The 19,735-nt window shown below is 47.6% G+C and overlaps 1 protein-coding gene across 1 annotated transcript in view; it reads left to right on the forward strand.

Moving 5' to 3' along the window:
- LOC147733740 (tropomodulin-3-like) overlaps positions 1-19,735 on the forward strand; it is a 360,326-nt gene that overhangs the window by 335,306 nt on the left and 5,285 nt on the right. The window contains exons 8-9 of the mRNA XM_086958299.1: positions 10,833-10,976; positions 15,478-15,622. Coding sequence (XP_086814425.1) covers positions 10,833-10,976; positions 15,478-15,622 — 289 coding nt within the window. The remainder of the gene's footprint in view (positions 1-10,832; positions 10,977-15,477; positions 15,623-19,735) is intronic.

A 19,735-nucleotide genomic window follows, 5' to 3' on the forward strand; every position in this document is an offset into this window, starting at 1 on the left:
TTGTTTTTTATTTTCATAGTTTTGTAGTCTACATCAGCACTGAATATTGGCTTGATAGGCGGCATGTAGGGTTCAACGGGCAGTTTTGGGTAGACAATGGGGTTAGTGGCATAAAAATATTGAGTTGGAACATTAACAGTTTGGGAGATAAAATCAAACGGAGTGTTGTGCAATTTCTTAAAAGGCAGGCACCAGATGTGGTCCTGCTTTAGGAGAAGCATCTGATTGGAAACTCATGTAATGCTTTACATAGAATGGGATATAAATTGATTGCGCATTCAGGGTTCACATCTGGTTCTAGAGGGGTTGGCTGCCTATAGAGATGTATAAGCTTAAACCAGATTGTCTCGCACCCTATCTGAAAGAAATGTATTTGGAATCCAGAGATAAAGGAGCACTTCCCAGAGATCAGAGGGTTGCATTGATAGTCGTTATACATAAGGAGGGCAAGATTAGGAACGAGTGCACCTCGTATAGACCTATCTCTTTGATTAATGCTGAACCCAAGATTCTGGCTAAACTACTGGCAAATAGATTAATCAAGGTCATTACTAATTTAGTGCACCCCGATCAGTCGGGCTTTATGCCCCACAGGATCACGGCTCTGAATTTACGTAGACTACACGGTGTTCTGGCCAGGGCCCGGACATTGCAGGAACCAGCTATAATCGCGTCACTTGACGCAACAATGGCATTTGATATGATTAAATGGCCTTATTTATGGGCAGTTTTGGCTAAGTTTGGGTTTGGACCAGGGTTCATTGCCTGGATACGTCTGCTCTACTCGGAGCCGCTCGCCCAAGTGGTGGTAAATAACAAAGTCTCGAGTTCCTTCATACTGGGGTGGGGTACCCGACAGGGTTACCCGCTATCCCCCCTTCTATTTTCTCTGGCGATGGAGCCCCTTGCGGCTTGGATACATTGGGAGCCTTCAATCAGGGGTCTGCGGTGGTCCCATGATTGGGAGGACAGCATATCTTTATATGCTGACGATATTTTACTTTACTTGGCCTCACCGCGCAAATCACTTATGGTGGTTTTTGATGTCTTGGCATCCTATGGGGGGAATTCGGGGCTATCAATCAACTGGAAGAAGTCGGTCCGGTTTGTATTAAGGGGTGACCCCCAGTACCTCCTAGAAACTGTCCCATTCGGGTTGGTGCAGGGGGGTTTAAGTACCTTGGGATCTTCGTGTCCTTTGAACCCTCCATTAGATATTCCCGAAATCTTCTTCCCCCCTCTATCCGCTTCGGAGTGCTGTTTCCAACTGGAAGAAGCTTCCTCTCTCACTGCTGGGTAGGGCTGCCCTCTTTAAAATGATGGCTCTCCCGTGTTTTATTTACGCTCTGCAAAATACCTTAGATGTAGTCCCTTCGAGCTATTTCCGTGAAATTGAAAGCTTACAGCGGGACTTGTTGTGGGAGGGCAGACCTCGTATTGCCTTCTTTCTTGGTATGATGGAGGCATTTCCCTCCCGGATATCAAGAGATATTTTTGGGTGGCCCACCTGGCAGCAATTAATCACTGCACCTATGGCTGAGTCAATGACCCAAGCTGCGCGATGGATAAATGGCTTCTTCCGGGCGGTAACTACAACAGGGCCCTATACTCTCATCCCAACAGGGTGCTGTTAACAGGTCCCACTAAACATTCTACACATATCTGGAATGTGGCCACGGGATCCATAGGTTGGAGAAATAAAGTGACTATGGCAACCCCACTATGGGATTCCGAACAACTTGGTAAGCTGTGGAAGTCGAAAGGCTTCGACAGGTGGGAACTCATTGGCATCTCCACGGTTGGAGATATCTGGGGGAAGGGGAAGATCAAATCATTTGAAGAATTGCAAAGGGAATATAAACTCGAACAATCAGAGTACTTTCGATATGGATAGGTTCGACATTCCCTCCGCTCGGCGCTGCCCAGTGAGACAAACCTTCGGAGGCCTCCCCTTTGGAAGATATAATATTAGATGGGCACCTTCCTGACAAGACAAATTCTCTAATATATAGAAAGCTGATTAATCATAGGACTGACTCCCTTAAGGCATTAAGAGATAAGTGGGTACAGGACGGCATTGAGCTGGATGAGGAAGTCTGGCAGATAGCTGTGTCGTCACCTAGGGAGGTTGCAATCCCAGCTCGCCTCCGGCTGGTGCAACTTAAGATCTTGCATAGAATTTACCTTACGGGACCCAGATTGGTACACATGGGGCTTTTAGATTCGGGACTGTGTAAAAGGAAATGTGGTCAAGTTGGTACTTTTATGCATATCATCCGGGAGTGCGAGCATGTTGCCGCCTATTGGAGTAGCATTCATAACATCATACATGCAGGCCCGGACTGGCCGTTGCAGGCACCGGGCAATCCCCCGGTGAGCCGCAAGGGTGGGGGACGTTTTGGGCCCTGGGGGCCGTTTTTGTTACAGGGCCGATTTTGCAGCATAGCTGCAAAATCGGCCCTGTAACAAAATCGTCCGAAAACCGGCCCCGGCAATGAGCTCGGCGGCACCCCCAGGGGACCGGCCGAGCACTTTGCCAGGGCCGGTTTTGGTTCAGTCCAGCCCAGCATACATGGAGTACTTGGACTGTTCCTATCTCCAGAGGCCAGGAGATGTTTGCTTAATGTATGGGAGCCCACTGATTTAAACACTTCACAGACGCAATGGGTCACTCTGTTATATGATCGCCGAGTGGAACATTGCCTAGCTTTGGGGAGCGGAGCGGCCACCTTTCCTGGAGGGGTGGAAGAGAGATTTAGATTGGTCTATGTTTAGAGAAAAAACTACGTACCTAGAATGGGAACGCCCTCGGAAGTGGACATTGGTGTGGGGTCCTTGGGACAGCTACAGGGGAGAAATTTGTACACCACCCTGGGCCACTGTCCAGGAAGAAACCCTCTCCCCGTGAAGTTCCACTCTAATTGTGAGTATTGTTTCACTTGTATCCCATGATGTATGCTCAGCTGCCATAATTGACCCTCTGTAATGTATATTTTTGCTGATGTTTGTTTCAATAAAAAGAAATATAAAAAAAAAAGATGGATGAAAGTTTCAAAGTTCTTTCCCTCTAGTTACATGGACATCTTGGCATCCAGAAGTAACATGTTCTTCCTCCAGGAAAGAAATAAAATATAGCGCTCACAGGGTGCAGGGAGCCGTAGCTCCAAAAGCAAAAGTCCTCCGCAATCAAGGGGGCAATGTAGGGCCCAGGGAGGCAAGTTCTCATGGCAGTTCTACCTGGGCCCCAGCAGCAGCATGCCCCAGCAGGATCAGGAACAGCACATCATCCTAGAAGAGCAACATGGAACTGAACAATTTCATGGGGTTAAAGCCCCTTTACTTATACCACCAAAAGACTTTGTTCTCAATAGTCACAAGTCACTGGACACAGCCAGAACCAGTTTGGTGTGTTCCTGGAACACTTTGTTTACAAGGCTGCATCCTGCCTTTGAGGAAGAGGGGGTCTGCCATCAAACGCACAGTGGGAGGTGGAGCCATCTTTCACCTTGCCTGGCACAGTCCTGCTCAGATCAAAGGGTCACCCTCCCCATACTCCAACTGCAGATCTCTCTATTAAACCCACGTCTGGCTCAGCCTGCCCTGTCCCTCCAAAACCATACATGCAATTCACATCAGGCAGGCAGACACATAGCACACAGAAATGTCAACTTCTAAAAGTGGTATTTCTCACATAGTCATAATAAATCTGTGCACACCATTGCACAGCATTTATTCTCACAATTTCATTCATACAAGACTTGACCAGACTGCTACTCTCAAAACAGGAATTGCCACTGACACACACTGAGCAGGGTATCCCCCATGCATTCCTATGCGAGGGCAGACCACTCTCACTAAATGTAACAGAGAGCGCACGCAGTTTACACTGGGCCACAGGGCTAAAGTGCCCAGCGGCCTAAAATCACTAACACTACACATAGAAAATGGCTGGGAGAAATGCAAAAAGTTTATCCAGTATTTGGGTGTCTTTCATAGATTCACATGCCTGAATCATTCCCCGTCGCCGAGACGGGAGCCTCCGGTACATAGAAAAGTAATGTCGTAAGGACATACATAGAGAACATAGGCCGAAGGGCCTCCCCTTTGGGGCCTTTCCACGTCCTTATGTAAAAAGGACCGAACTCTCATAGTTAGCCAATCAGCTCCGACCTCCCTCTAGAACCTTCCCGGGAGGAGCCTCCGTCCCTCAGATTTTCTACCGCACGTTGTGCTAGGGAGTCTCCAACCTGAGCTCTTCAGGTTTTTTTTGCTTCGAAGTCTCAAACTTCTCTGGAAATCCCTTTGTTCAAAGGAATAATTATCCTATCTTTGACTGCCGTCTCCCATGTCGGAATCCAATAAAAAGGCTTCATCCATGGCAGACTCGCAAAAGAAAGCCCTTCTCAGGGCCTGTTCCTCCTGCGGCAAGAAGCGGAGTCAAGCGGAGGATAAGCACGATCTGTGCTTGTATTGCCTGTACCCTGACCACGTCTCTGACAAGTGTAGGGTGTGTAGAGCCTTCCCAAAGAAGACTGTAAAGGAAAGAGAGGCTCGCCTTCTCGAATGGCTCGACAGGCTTAAGGACCGAGACACTCTGGAATCTTCCGAGGGTAGTGTCTCCGTGTCCTCAAAAGTCTCCAAGAAGAGACCCAGGGAGCAGTCCCCTGGAGAGACAGACACTCCTCCCAAGAGGGCGCACAGGAAGCCTTCGGAGGCACGTTCCACCACCTCCTCCGTGTCTGTTCGGGACGACCAGAGGTTCAAGAAACCCGCTCCATCTACTAAGCGGACCACCTCGGTCTCGACCACCGTGTCGACCACTATGGCCTCATCGCCCTCCGCGACGGCCACAACGACCACCACTGCGTCCTCAGGCGCACCGGTCTCCTCTACCATTCCTCTGAAGTCTTCGCCCAAGACCAAAACAGGACCATCGACGGTGTCCCCACTGTCTGCGTCATCGTCGCCTAAGAGATCCAAGTCAAGTTCGAAAGGTCCGCCTTCGCCGAAGAAATCTCAAACCGAAGGATCGTCACCTAAACAGTCAAGGTCAAGTTCAAAAGGCCCGCCTTCGCCCAAGAAATCTCAAGTTGAAGGCTCTACCACCAGTAAGTCCACGGTTCAATTGTCCCCGCAGACTTTGGTGCCATCGACAATATCGGAATCGTTACAGTCGCCAACCCAAACGGCGGGCGCACCATCTTCACGCACGTCGTCGGAAGGGACCCCGGCGCCATCTTGGAAGGAATCCAGATTGGTCGAGGTCTCCATTCACTCAATTCCGCCTTCCTCGGTTCCCCCAACGAAGGGGTTGCCACCCGAGCAGGAGCAGGTAGCTCGGCAGAGTGAGGATTCCGAGGAGGAAAACCAGCCCGATCCGGCCACCTCCCTATCGGACGTTCACGAGGACCAGGAGGAAGTCATGTATCAGGAACGTTCCGTACACTCAAGTGTCCGCACCCCGATGATATGTTTGCCCGTGTCTCTGGTCAACGATTTGCGCTGCCTAGTACAGGACTATAAGCAACGGTTCCCGGATGCCGACAGCGGAACCCAGGTACCGGTCACCCAGGCGCAACAGTCTGCCTCGCGCCCTTCCGCTCTCCAGGCCCGACCTCGGAACCAACCCCAGCCTCGTGCTCGGCCCCAGCCTCAGGTAGAGGACTCCTCTGAGGACGAGGAGGAGGAGGCGGACTTGGAGGAAGGTGAGGTGCAAGACGTCGACTCGGACCAGAGAGACGACGAGGCCGATGCTGTGTCATCCCACCATTCGTCAACCCCGGCATCCCCACAACCGCGCCAAACCGAAGCGACGGACGTTGGAGGTTTCCACAAGCTGGTGGACAGGGCGGCTAAGAGGTTTCACATGGCGGTGGAATCCACGGAAACAGAATGCTTCCTCCATGATTTCAAGGAGCACAGCCAGAAGTCGGCCAAGTCTATTCCACTTATAGACTTCCTGTGGGAACAAGGCAAGAAGTTGATGCTTACGCCTGCCTCGGTGCCTGCGGTGGTTCCGCGCCTAGACAAAAAATATAAGGCCCCGACTACCGCGCCAGCCTGCCTGACCGGCCACCCCAAACCGGATTCGGTAGTGACTCAGGCGGCCCAAAAGCAATCCCGCAACCCATCCTCGCCGCTTTCCGCACCCCCGACAAGGAAGGCAGAAAATTGGACACCATAGGCAAACGGTTCTCTACCACATCCGCCATGGCCATCAAAGTGGCAAACTCCATCGCCCTGCTAGGGCGCTACAACCGCCAGCTTTGGGTAGACATTGCCCCCTACCTGCAAGACCTGCCAGCCACGGTCCAGGACGAAGTGAAAGCTCTCCTGGCGGAAGGACAAAATTCGGCTGCTGAGATCATCGACTGCGCAATCGACGCAGCCATGACGGGATTCCGCCAGTTGGCCGGGGCTGCCGTGCTCCGCCGCCAAGGCTGGCTCAAAGCAACGTCCTTTCGACAAGAGGTCCAATCTAAGGTGCTGGACATGCCATTCGATGGTCAGTTTCTTTTTGGAGAGAAGATCGACGAGGCACTCCAGGCCATTAAGAAGGATACCGACACGGCAAGGGCTCTGGGCTCCCTCCAGTCCCGGAACCAGTCCTTTCGGGGTGGCCGCTCCAGAGGCCAGTACTCCTACAGAGGTTCCTACCAAAATAGGTCGTCCTACTCCTACGGCACCAGAAACCAGCCCCAGCACAAACAACAGAACCGACAGTCGTCCTATGGGAGGTCGTCCTTCAGAGGCAAATCCGCCAAGAAGGGCACTGGCGGCCGCCAGTGACCATTTACTCCAGCCAGTCCCACCACCGTCTCAATCCTTTCAAATTGGAGGAAAACTGACCCACTTCCTCCCCAATTGGCGAAAAATCACTACGGATCGGTGGGTACTACAGATAATTCAATTTGGACATTCCCTCGAACTTGTCAACGCCCCTCCCAACACTCCTCCGCTGAAGCGTGCTCACAAACACCTGCACCTCCTTCTCAAGGAAGTATCCGCCATGTTGGTCAAAGGAGCCATCGAAAGGGTCCCAGCGTCCCAGAAGGGGACAGGATTTTATTCCCACTTCTTCCTGGTCCAACAAAAAGGGGACAAATGGCGACCGATCTTGGACCTCCGGGCGCTCAACGCCTTCCTTCGGAGTCAATCCTTCCGGATGGTAACAATCCAGGAGATACTGGGAGCGCTGGAGAGGGGAGACTCCATGGTCTCCCTGGACTTACAGGACGCCTACTACCATATCCCCATCCTCATGAGGCACAGGAGGTTCCTGCGGTTCGAGGTAGCAGGCAGGCATTATCAGTTCAAGGTCTTGCCTTTCGGCCTCAAATCCGCGCCACGTATCTTCACGAAGTGCCTGGCACCGGTGGCAGCCTTCCTGCGGCAAAGGGGTCACCAGGTATTCCCCTACCTGGACGACTGGCTGGTGAAGGCGCCCTCTCCGGGGGGCGCGACCGCTTCCTCCAACGCCTGCAGCGCACTTTTTCAACAGCTGGGTCTGACGATCAACCTCAAAAAATCCTGCACTACTCCATCAACGAGGATCACCTTCCTAGGGGCTACCTTAGACACGCATTGCGCAAAGGCCTTCCCCTCGGAGGACAGGACCAACAAGATACTGTCTCTGGCCGCGGCGGTGGCCAAGAAATCTCGCATCAAAGTCAGGACATTCACCTCCCTGCTAGGGATGATGTCCTCCTGCATTCTCCTCATACCGCACTGCAGGCTCCGCATGCGTCCCCTGCAGGAGGCTCTGGCGAGGCAATGGAAACAGAGTTCCGGCTCGTTCGAGGACATTATCACGATCACACCGGCCATCACAAAGGCCCTTCTGTGGTGGAGAAGGCGGGAACACCTGACGGCCAGCTTGCAGTTCCTCCTGCCGCCGGCACCTCTGGTCATCACGACAGATGCCTCCCTGGAAGGCTGGGGCGCTGTACTATTAGACCTTCGAGTCAGCGGCAAATGGGAGGCCCAAGAGAAACTGCTACACATCAACCTCTTGGAGCTGAGGGCGGTGTATCTGGCTCTGCAGGCATTCCTGCCACGTATCGGAACTTCCCCGGAGCTCGTCAAAACGGACAACACCACGACGATGCACTACCTGAACAAGCAAGGGGGAACGCGATCTCTCTCTCTCTCACGAGAATCGCAGAAGATCTGGAACTGGTTGGTGGCACACGGGCTCTCCCTCAAGGCGGAGTACGTTCCCGGGAAAGACAATACCATCGCGGACGCCCTCAGCAGGCAGACCTCTCTCTCCCACGAATGGGAGCTGAACGGCGACACAGTGGCCCACATCTTCTCGCAATGGGGAGCCCCGAGGATCGATCTCTTCGTGACGGCAGGGAACGCCAAATGCCCAAGCTACGCAAGCTGGCATCCCCAACGGGGGTCGTTGGGAAATGCTTTTTCCATCGGCTGGTTCAGCGTGTTTGCGTACGCTTTTCCTCCGTTCCCGATGATACCGAGGCTCCTCCGGAAGATGAAGACGGAGCCGTGCACCCTGATCCTGATTGCTCCGTACTGGCCGAGACAACACTGGTTCTCGGACCTGCTTCGCCTCTCCATCAGGCCCCCGATTCACCTGCGACAACACCCGAACCTCTTAACGATGTCCGGAGGCCAGGTACACCACCCGAACCTCCGCTCGCTCAAATTATCGGCCTGGCTCCTGAGCACCGAGAGTTCGGAGACCTAGAGATCCCGCAGGACTGCAGAGCCGTCCTAGCCAAAGCGAGGGCGGGCAGTACGAACAAGACCTACTCGCTGAAGTGGAAGAGGTTCTGCTTGTGGTGTTCGGAACAGGGCTTACACCCTCTACGGGTTACCCCAGTGCAGCTGCTACCGTACCTCCTCCACCTGGCTCAATCGGGGCTGGCTCACGCCTCCATTAAGGTTCATCTGGCTGCGATCTCTAGATTCACCAGGACCTCATCAGGGCCTTCACTGTGGTCCAGTCGACTGATAAAGCAATTTCTGAAGGGGCTCTACAGATCCTTTCCGAGGCCTCGGAAAGTCCCTCCATCCTGGCAGTTGAACTTGGTGCTCAACCAACTCATGAAACACCCATTCGAGCCCATACATCGGGCCTCTCTCAAACATCTCTCCTGGAAAACGGCACTCCTGCTCGCCCTGACGTCAGCCAGAAGGGTCAGCGAACTTCAGGCGCTGTCTATTCAGGAACCGTATCTCCAATTCAGGCACGACCGAGTGGTACTCAGGCCCAACCCTAAATTCATACCTAAAGTGCCTTCAGACTTTCATCTGAACGAACCAATTGTCCTCAAGTCCTTTTTTGCGAACCCTTCCACAGCGGCAGAAAGGGCGCTGCATTCCTTGGACCTAAAAAGATGTCTCAAATTCTACTTGGACAGAACCAAAGAGGTCAGAAAGTCTTCTCAACTGTTTGTAGCCTACAGCAACCCGCGAATGGGTTTGCCCCTAACGAAACAGAGCATCTCCCGCTGGATTTAATCAGCGATTGCGTTTTGCCATGATCAGGCCGGACGGCCTTTAACGGACCGAGTGGCTGCCCACTCTACCAGGGCGATGTCCGCGTCGGCGGCGCTCTTCGCTGGAGTGACGGTCCTAGACATTTGCAGAGCGGCGACCTGGAAGTCCCCGCACACCTTTTCCAGGCATTACTGCCTGGACATCGAACTGCAGAAGGATGCTGCAGTGGGACAAGCGGTGCTACGCCATCTCTTCCAATAAGGTGAGCCTTACCTCGTCCCGCCGTCCAGGTATGCACATTCTTCATGGTTTTTTTTCTGCTATATGCATGACTGTATTTTACCATGTTTCTCTCATGTTGTCTGTACCTTATGCAGATCTGCTGGAAGTGAGAATGTGCTTTACCACTATGCATGTATAACTGCTGGCTACTCTGATTCAGGCATGTGAATCTATGAAAGACACCCAAATACTGGATAAGAAATGAGTTACTTACCTGTAACAGCAGTTATCCAGTATTGGTGTCTTTCATAGATTCACATGCAACCCTACCGCCTCCCCGGTAAGGTCTCACGTACCTCTATGTCTACATTGCGACACCCTAGCTGGGTGCGTACGAAAATCTGAGGGACGGAGGCTCCTCCTGGGAAGGTTCTAGAGGGAGGTCGGAGCTGATTGGCTAACGATGAGAGTTCGGTCCTTTTTACATAAGGACGTGGAAAGGCCCCAAAGGGGAGGCCCTTCGGCCTATGTTCTCTATGTATGTCCTTACGACATTACTTTTCTATGTACCGGAGGCTCCCGTCTCGGCGACGGGGAATGATTCAGGCATGTGAATCTATGAAAGACACCAATACTGGATAACTGCTGTTACAGGTAAGTAACGCATTTCTTAGGGGTGAACCTGCAAATAGGGCCAAGTCCAACAAACTCATAAAAATTATTTTATTAATTGGAATTCCTGTTGTACCCTCGGCAATTGCTTTGGGTCAATATTTATTAGCAGTAAAAAAAAATACAAACATTTTTCACCTTAAGTGTTTGTATTGAAATGTTTTACCTACGTATAGAATATAATGAATTGAGTGTGACCAGTGAGGAGATGCGAAGTAGACCTCATGCATTTCAAGGAAAGCATTTAATGGACCGAACAGCCATTCGCATGAGATGAGACAATAATTCTTCTCTTGGTGGAGTCAACAATTAATCTGTGTATATTTTAAAGAATGAATAACAATAGATCTTGTAAATAGGCGTATTGTCAAACCAGACCAAAACAGTAAAAAAAGAGAAAAACATTAATGGACAATTTATTTTCAATAATCTGAAGTCACTGATTGAATTCCACATGTTTTTGATTGAACAAGGCTTTGGCCGATATGCTGAAGGTAAACAGAACATTGGAGAGCCTTAACATTGAATCGAATTTCATCACCGGAGCTGGTATTTCTGCGATGGCGGAAGCACTTAAAGAAAACGAAACCTTGTCAGAGCTCAGGATTGATAACCAGGTAAATTATCCGTTTGTCAAGCCTCATGCCTATATTCGCATGTAAAAGGATTCAGGCTATACCTCATGGATGTTCATGAAACAGTCAATGTTTATCCTTGTTTTCGTGGATGTTGGGGGAGGGGGGTGACTAGCCTGCACCACTTTTTTCTAGCACAGGACTAAAGCAGATCACCAATTTTTCTGGAGAACCTCTGCCAACTATTTGCCTTGTGAGTTCTAGAGGAGGGTGTGGCAATTCACTACCTTGTTTTCTGGAACATTACTTTTTTTTTTTTTTTGGTGGGAGGTACCAAAAATGGTAAAAATGAGGCTTATGTGGCAATTTGTCACTGTCTGGTTGCTTTGCTGAGACCACCTCCAATCTTTGGGCTGCATTCTGTAACGAGCATTTACAATGCAATAGGTCTCGCAGCGACATTGTTTTGAGTAAATGGCCTTGTGAATGACATTGTTTGTTTTTCTTTTGTAAAACATAAATAAAAGGCATTGTAATTTAAAATGCTAATAGCTAAGTTTTGTAAATGCAAAATCTATTGCATCGCATTTACACGAGTGTGAGCTATTGGCATTGGAAATGGTAATGGCTATTAATGTGATTATTTTGTTTTTAACAACATAAATATTATGGATTTCTAATGCAACAGCATAAACTTATATAAATGCGATATTTATTTTATTTCCAAGATGTTGAGAGCTGTTTTCATTGTTATTACAATGCTTTGACTTTGTGTTTATAAAACCTACAAGGTGTTCATTAATATGCACACCTTGGTACACGTATTACAATGGAGTGGGTGTTGCAACTCGAGATACACTAAGAGATGTGTAGGCCTCAGTTCTCTGGCAGCAGGGGGGTTGTAATGCACAGAGAGGTATATGATAAGGCCTCTGGAAGCAGGGGTGAGATGCACTGGGAGAGGTGTGTTGACCTCAGTTCTCTGGCAGCAGGGGGGTTGTAATGCACAGAGAGGTATATGATACGGCCTCTGGAAGCAGGGGTGAGATGCACTGAGAGAGGTGTGTAAACCTCAGTCTCTGGCAGTAGAGTGCTTGAGATGCACTAACAGAGCTGTGTAGGCCACAGTTCTCTTGCTGCAGGGTGCAGGAGATGCACTGACAGCTGTGTAGACCTCAGTCTCTGGCTACAGGAAGTTGAGATGCACTGAGAGAGGTATGTAGACCTCACAGCATAGGGATGTCTGTACCTCTTCCTGCTCATGGACACCACAGCTCCCCCCCTTCCCTAGGCCTCAAATTAGGCAGGGGAGGAGCTGATGCTGGGGTGAGAGATGCAATGGAAAGGAAGCGAGACTATGAGGGGAGAGTGGAGGGTGAGAGTGTGGAGGGGGTGACAGTTGAGGGGTATATGACTGATGGTTAGATGAGAGAGGGGGCGATGCGAGGCTGGGAGGTATGACCGGGTCGGGTAAGACAGAGGGTGGGTGATGGAGTTGGAGTTGTGAGGTCTAGGGGGGGAGGCTGCACACGGTAAGGATGTGAGGCTGTAGAACTGCAGGGAGGGAGTGTCGGTGGGTAAGACGGTTTGTGGCGATGCAGGGATGACACTGTGAGGGTGGGCTGAGAGAGGAAGAGAGTAAGAGGAGGATGGGAAGAGACGCCGCAGAGTGAAAGCTGTAGTTTAATGCAGGTGGTGGGGCTGTGAGGGTGTGCGCTGACGGAGGGGTGGAGGTGATGGAGGGGTGAGGGTGCAAGATGACGGAGGGGAGGGACTGTGAGTGTGCGAGGTGATAGAGGGATGACTGCTTGTGAAGTGAGAGAGGGAGAGACCACACTGTGAGGCTCAGGTTACGATGAGGCGAGAGGTGCTACAGGGAGAGAGGCAGTGAGGGTGGACCGTGACCCGTGCAGGGGTTCAAGGAGAGGTGGAGGAGGGGTGGGGTGGGGTATGAAGAGGTAGATAAAAGAGGTCAAACTAAGGGACCAGAAATAGTTTTTGGAGAAGATCTGGAGGGGATCTTCAGTGTGCTGTAGACTGGGGAAGACGCAAAGGTGATGGAGACAGACAGGAGGGAGATGGTGTTACGCCAGGTGGGACACCTCAGCTCGCTGGGCCACATGAGGCAGCCCTGGAAGGTACAAATAAGAAATGACAATGTGTAGCACAAGTACACACTGCGCTTATTTAACCGCATTTATTATTGTAGCTATTCTATAGCGTTAAACTCGTTTTCACACAAATCTCATGTCGATCAGTGCCTAGTAACATTCAGAAACAATTGCAGGGGGAAATGCACTATTATGACAACATGGTGCAAATTCCCATAGTGCTACCTTTGCGTATGATCTGCAGTGTTTTTATCAACAACGACAGTGGCCAATCAGCAAAGATGTGGGCGGTGCTAGCCTCGCTCCGGATTGTGTAAACAAAGCCTGCACTGAAACGGGGAAGACATGGACCAGTCTTCTGTTTCGAGTGGTTAGATGACCATCTGTGGGCTTTGGGGAGCTTAGTGCCTAAACAGAGGGTCCGAGCACGCTGTGCAGGTCAGCAAACACTGGTCCGACACAAATCCTGAAGTGCACGCACAAATAAAGCAGCTTTCAGATTCACTATATGCAATACTGTGCCGGCTTGATTTAAAAGGATATATCTCGGTGTAATCTGGAACTTTCTTCCCCCACACTCCCGGTCAAGAGGACATTGACTGAATGGGCAAGCAGACTGAACTCCTTTCGCCTGCATAGGACATCATATTGAAAAAAGTCCAAGGATGTAAAGGGCTTGCACCCTGTGTTCAGAGACTAGTAACTGATTGTGCACGGAGCAAGGAGGGCCTCCTCTTTCCAGCTGAGAGGCTACGCACTGAATGGGCACGGTCCCATCCTTCCAGCTGAGATACCAAGGGCAAAATGCACACTGGATTTCCTTTTTGCCGTGCAAGCAATCCTTTCTGAGCTTTACACGCAGCCTAGTGTTGAATAAAATGTCATTTTATTATTTTTAATGAGAAGAATCGCCCATGAAATTGTTGCCTGCCTCGCAGGCGGGTTCAGGCGCAGTCCCTCTCTCATTTTGTGGTTGGAGCTCCTTCGGGCCTCTCATTGCACAGGGTCAGGTGTGATTGCAGCTAATAAGCTTTGGTTTCACCGTCCTCCACCATCCCCCCAGGCAGCCCGTGTGTGCCCCATGTCCGAGGACAGCGCTTGGACAGGGATCCCTGGCTAATTGAGGCAGAATTCCCCGGAGTTGGTAGAGGCTGCATTCATTTGTACAACTTCGCCCTGGCCGGGCACCTATGAACACCCCCTCATCCACTGGCCCCACCCCCTCCCCCACCTCATCCTTCATTAGATTTGTTTTCTTTCACACAGTTTGAATGGAAATGTAATAAATTTCATCAGCGCTGATCCAGCCTCCTGACTGCTGACATCATCGCAGGACTCTAAGGACCCTTCCGAACAGAAGGGGGGGGGGGGGGGGAGTGCTCAGAACAGCTCGTCTGCTTCACGGCTGTACTGAAGAATTTTCTTATCTGCTTGTTAAAATTAACAAGCCGATTAGAAAAGTCTTCACGTCGGCCACAAACCAGGCCATGGTGTCCGGAGGGTCTGTCCGAAAAACGGACAGGGTGGCACCCAAAAACACTCCTTTTCATTGGGAAGCCAGCATTTACCATAAACAGTGATGCTACCCAATGGAAGAGAGGGGCGTGGCTTAGAGTCCCCTTTTTCTAACTATCTCTCGCAGAGGCGGAGCAGCTTTGCTGCCACACCAACGCGAGACCTAAAAAGTGCACGTCTGTACTATCTGGTGCTGGAATCTAGAGTCCACCATCGTTTCCCGTTGTTTTCTATTTATTTATTTAGTTCATTTGTATAGCGCAACAGCTACCCAACAAAGGGTTTCCCGGCGCTAATGATCCAGTGATTTGATTGATTCAGGTCTTTAGATGTTAAACAGCCAGGTTTTTAAGGCTTTCCTGAATTTCATGTAATTGATTTCATTCCGAAGTGTCAACGGGAGAGTGTTCCAGAGTGAGGGTCCAAGATATGAAAATGATTTGCCGCCCATTCGTGTCAGCCTGATTTTTGGAATCACCAAGTGGTTAGCCGTGGCTGATCGAAGGGTTCGAGATGGGCGGTAGGGATGTACAAGATTTTGTAAATACTTGGGGGCATTGTTTGTAGAGATCTTATGCATAAAGCATAGGGATTTAAACTTAATTTCTAGTGTGCTTTTATAAAGTACCAAGCTTTGAATATTGTGTTTTTTTCTTTGTTAGTTAAACCATATTTAAAAATATATCCTTAATTTGTTGAAAAATATCTTCACTCGCCTAGCAATTGCTACATCTTGTTTTTTGTTGTAATGCCAGAATAGCGGTTTCTTTCAGTTGCTTTATTTAACTTGATAAACGTCACAAATGTGGAATGAATAGAGGATTGTGTCCAGAAAGCAATGCTTCATTTTATTGCGTGTGCAAGCATTATTTAGTATGTTTCCGTGTGTATTTAAACACCTCCATATCTAAATACAGAGGCAGCTTCTGGGAACAGCTGTAGAAATGGAGATTGCTCGTCTTCTTGAACAAAACCCAACAATTGTGAAATTTGGGTATCATTTTACGCATCAAGGTCCACGAACAAGGGCAGCTAATGCCATTACAAAGAACAGAGATCTAGGTAAGTACACATTTAAAAATCAGCTGATGACTTTTAGTCACAGATAATTTACAAATATGATAATTATCTGGTTTTTGCTAGAGACACTGTGTAAAGAAGCTCAACTTCTGTCTCATTCTATTACTTTTTATGCATTGTCTGGTTTGCAGAGGTCATCTTTGGCTGCAAGTTCTGTACAGGTTCATGTCCATTCTTTAGTGTATCACTTTCATAACAGAGGTAACTTTTTTACAGGTACATTTTTTTGTGGGAACCACGTGGGATGGAAGGGCATAGCAGAGCCTGACTGGGGAAAGTCACACTTCATGTGACTCCATAATATGCCACTGTTTAAAATCCAGAGAGAGCACGTTTGCTTGTTGGTTGCACCCATAATCCTCCCCCTAACCCACAACTCAACTGATGTGTATCAGAAAAGCTAGACTACTAACTTAAATATTAAGTGACACTTTGAAGACGGTAGCTTTGCAATTTGAATCGATCAGTGGCCAAGGCTGAAGAGATCTCCAAGCTCTCCCTTGTTTGTATCCACAAACTCGAAACACACGTCCCAAGTATTTTACCAAGGAGTCACCTGCTTGGGGTAGCAGCCCTGCGAAGATTAAAATCAGACATAACATCTGTTTCAATTTTAAAGATAATTTCTATGGATAAAGGAGAGGCTAAACGGGAAAGGTAAGCAGCATATACTCCAGAGACATTTGTTCTTAGAGGTGGCAGACCAGACTGGTCTGCTGAAAGTTTTAATTAGTTAGCATTATTATAGAATGATAAATCAATTGGTCACAAAACTGGCTGTACTGATCATGTACAGAAGCAATAGGGAATAGCTAAAATACTACATCATGTCTGTTAAGTACTCCTCCCCAAGATCATTTTATATTACATAAATCGATAAATGCCACACATTTCTCTTTGTTGGCCTCAAGCCTCTGATCACAATTTGATTAAGAGACATGCTCTAAGCTTTACTTATTACCTCCTTGTAACTTGTGTTGAAAAAGTGCTTGCTGCAAAGCTTTCAGTGTAATGGCATTTGCACATGTACGTTAGGCTCCACCTGTGACATTACTCATGTTTTATTAGACTGAAGGAGGACCCTTGATATACGTAAGGAGATCTTAGGCCTGTTATTCAAAGATTACAGGATTACGAATAGGAAGCAAGCTGCAGAGCTCCTGGTGGGGATGGGAAACCTGGATATAGCCTGCGCTTTGGGGAAATACATGATTCGAGTTAGGGGGTACCTCCAGAATACAGAGGTATAGGCGTATGTTATCGAGATTTTACTATAATGTATGTATTGTGTTTGGAAGGCCTAGTCAGATATGTTTTCTCGTGTGCTTTTAACATCTCAGGAGGATAATGTTAGAAATAACATTGTCGGGGTTATCCTCCGGGAAAAGACTGAATCGCAATTTTATACATTTTAATTCGTGTTTTTATAAATGTATAGTGTATACTTTTATGGTTGTAATAACTCAAAGTTTTAATGACTGACTGACAACTTGTGTTGGAAAAGTGCTTGCTGCAAAGCTTTCAGTGCCACAGTATAATTCAGTATAGTGTTTTGAATAATACATTACCATGCTATAGGGGTTGTGTTTTGTTTAGTTCTCTAGTGCCAAAGCGGTTGCTTGCTCAAGCAGGGGTTTAAGAAATAGAAGTTTCCTGGTTCGATAAGTGTCTGATTAATTAATTTAGTGAGAACCCTCTATTATACTCGCACTAATGGGAGGACTTGCCCATCAGTCTTACATCATTTGCATTAATAGATGCATTTAAAAGCATACATTTAGTGCAGTCAGTCCAATCTGTAAGGGGTGGGGGGGGGGGGGGATGTTCTGTATCCTTAATCACAGTTCAGAAGGACAGGGAATCAATTTTGCCCTCAGATTTGTGTTCAGTGCTTTTCACAGTTTTCATTCTTAAACTACCAGTGTCTGGGAACCTCATTTCATTCATCCGAATGCTCTTTAGGTAATTAGATTTGAGATGCAGAACAAAGTGTCCTGTGGGGCATGTAGTGGGATGTTAGCTTTTGTAGATCCTTTGTTTTTTATCTGGCAGTAAAGCATGTGGATATGCTTCTGGCATCTAGTGAGGCATTGTGGATCTTTTTTTAATTTCAATAGATTTGTATTGTTTTTAACATACACATAATCGTACACAAAAAAAATGGATTTATATTGTCACTACTTCATGTTCTGGCTTTGGAGCCTGTGCATGCTAACAATCAGCGTTTTGGAAGTCCTGTGTAATCTAGGTTGTAGTAGTCTAGTCTTGCCGTTAACAGTGCTTTTGCGAAGTTGTTGAAGGATTTTTTGAAGACGGGAGGGTTGTAGTTTGTGTACCTTGACCACTGTATTAACTTGACGGACCATGGAGCGCTCTTGACTGCCAAGTTCTTACTATGCATGAATTGAGCAATTGTGTGCACAGCCTGGTTGGACAATGGATCAAAGGGTGGAGCCTTGATATGTGTTCTATCCAACACTAAGATCTCAATCTTACTTTGAGACAAAGGTATCTCTCCTTCAATCAGAATTTGTGATCCAGGGAAAGCTGATGCTGACCTGGTTTGTAGACCTGTTTTCTAGCAGGAAATGGAGCTGATTGTCACTGGCATACATTTGGAGAGTCCTTCGTCAGAGCTATAGGAGTTAGACCCAATGGCATATCTAAATGTTCAATAACTAGAAGAATAATGCTGAACCTTAAAATACAATATGAAAAATGCAAGCGCACTCCTGGTGTCAGACGATAATGTTTACTCCATTTAACAATGTTCTGAATTCTTGGCGTGCTCTCAATGTGGTCTGTCCTGAGACCACGTGGGTGAATACTTGGACAAGGAATTGAAGCTGGTAAGCCTCAGACTTGAGAGCACAGCAATTGCCGGAATGGCGTATTTCAAAAATCCACAAATTTGATCAAAGTTCAATCCTTTTATTGAAACTGTATCCAATTTGTTCCTCAGTTGTACTGGTTACATGGTAAACGATTGAAAAGTATAAATGCTTCTACATGGCAGCTGTGTGAAAACCTCTTGCTGTCGTATGCCCATACTTTTAAACAAATCGTTCAGTGAATCTTCTTATTCCCAATGCATTTCGAGCTTTTACTGTTGCTCTTCTTCAGGGGATCACTATAAGTTTAAACAAACATAGCCGTCATAATTTAACATGAACCAACCATATATTTCACATTACATAACTGTTTACAAAACGTATTTGTCTAACATTTTCCCGCTATGCGCCATATTATGGCGCTACGAAGAAGATTCACTGAACGATTTGTTTAAAAGTATGGGCATACGACAGCAAGAGGTTTTCACACAGCTGCCATGTAGAAGCATTTATACTTTTCAATCGTTTACCATGTAACTAGTACAACTGAGGAACAAATTGGATACAGTTTCAATAAAAGGATTGAACTTTGATCAAATTTGTGGAACCTTAAAATACTCCACAAGATACTGAGTGAGTAGATGATGCCACTGACTTTATTTAAGTTTGCTGTCTGTGTTTGAAGAGGAACGTTCTAATCCAGTCCATAATTAGTATTTCCAACTCCTTATATTGAGCCTTTCAATCAAGATGTTCACATTATCATGGGAGGCTGATGGACATCAGGAGTTCATCATGGTTGTAAACTAAGGCAAGCTTTGGTACCGCTTGCCGACCTCAAATTCATAGTTGTGCAATACGTTATTTTGCTCAGTAATTTTTCATTTTGATATTTCATTTCCATTTTATCTGAAGCACAGTATACTCTGGTTGATATTAAGAATGTTCAAAGTCACCTGATGTTCTAATGTCTAATGGTTTGTCAATTAATACATGCAATGATTGGAAGTTTCTATTTAATAAAAAAATAAAAAGAATGTTCAAAGTGAAGTTAATTAGGAGATTTATTAAAGGCTTTTAAAGGATTGTTCGGAGCATATATTACCTCAGATGTCTGTTTTTTTGTTAGTAAACCTTTTTCCATGTTACGCTATTTTGTAGCTGGTGACTTGTCTTCATTTCTGTACATTGTGCTTCTATTATAAAAAGACACTACAAGCACATGTATCTATTCTTACATTTTTTTTTTAATGTAGTGAGCATA

The sequence above is a fragment of the Lissotriton vulgaris genome, chromosome 2_1 (genome assembly GCF_964263255.1).
Source record: "Lissotriton vulgaris chromosome 2_1, aLisVul1.2, whole genome shotgun sequence".
Lineage (NCBI taxonomy): Eukaryota > Metazoa > Chordata > Amphibia > Caudata > Salamandridae > Lissotriton > Lissotriton vulgaris.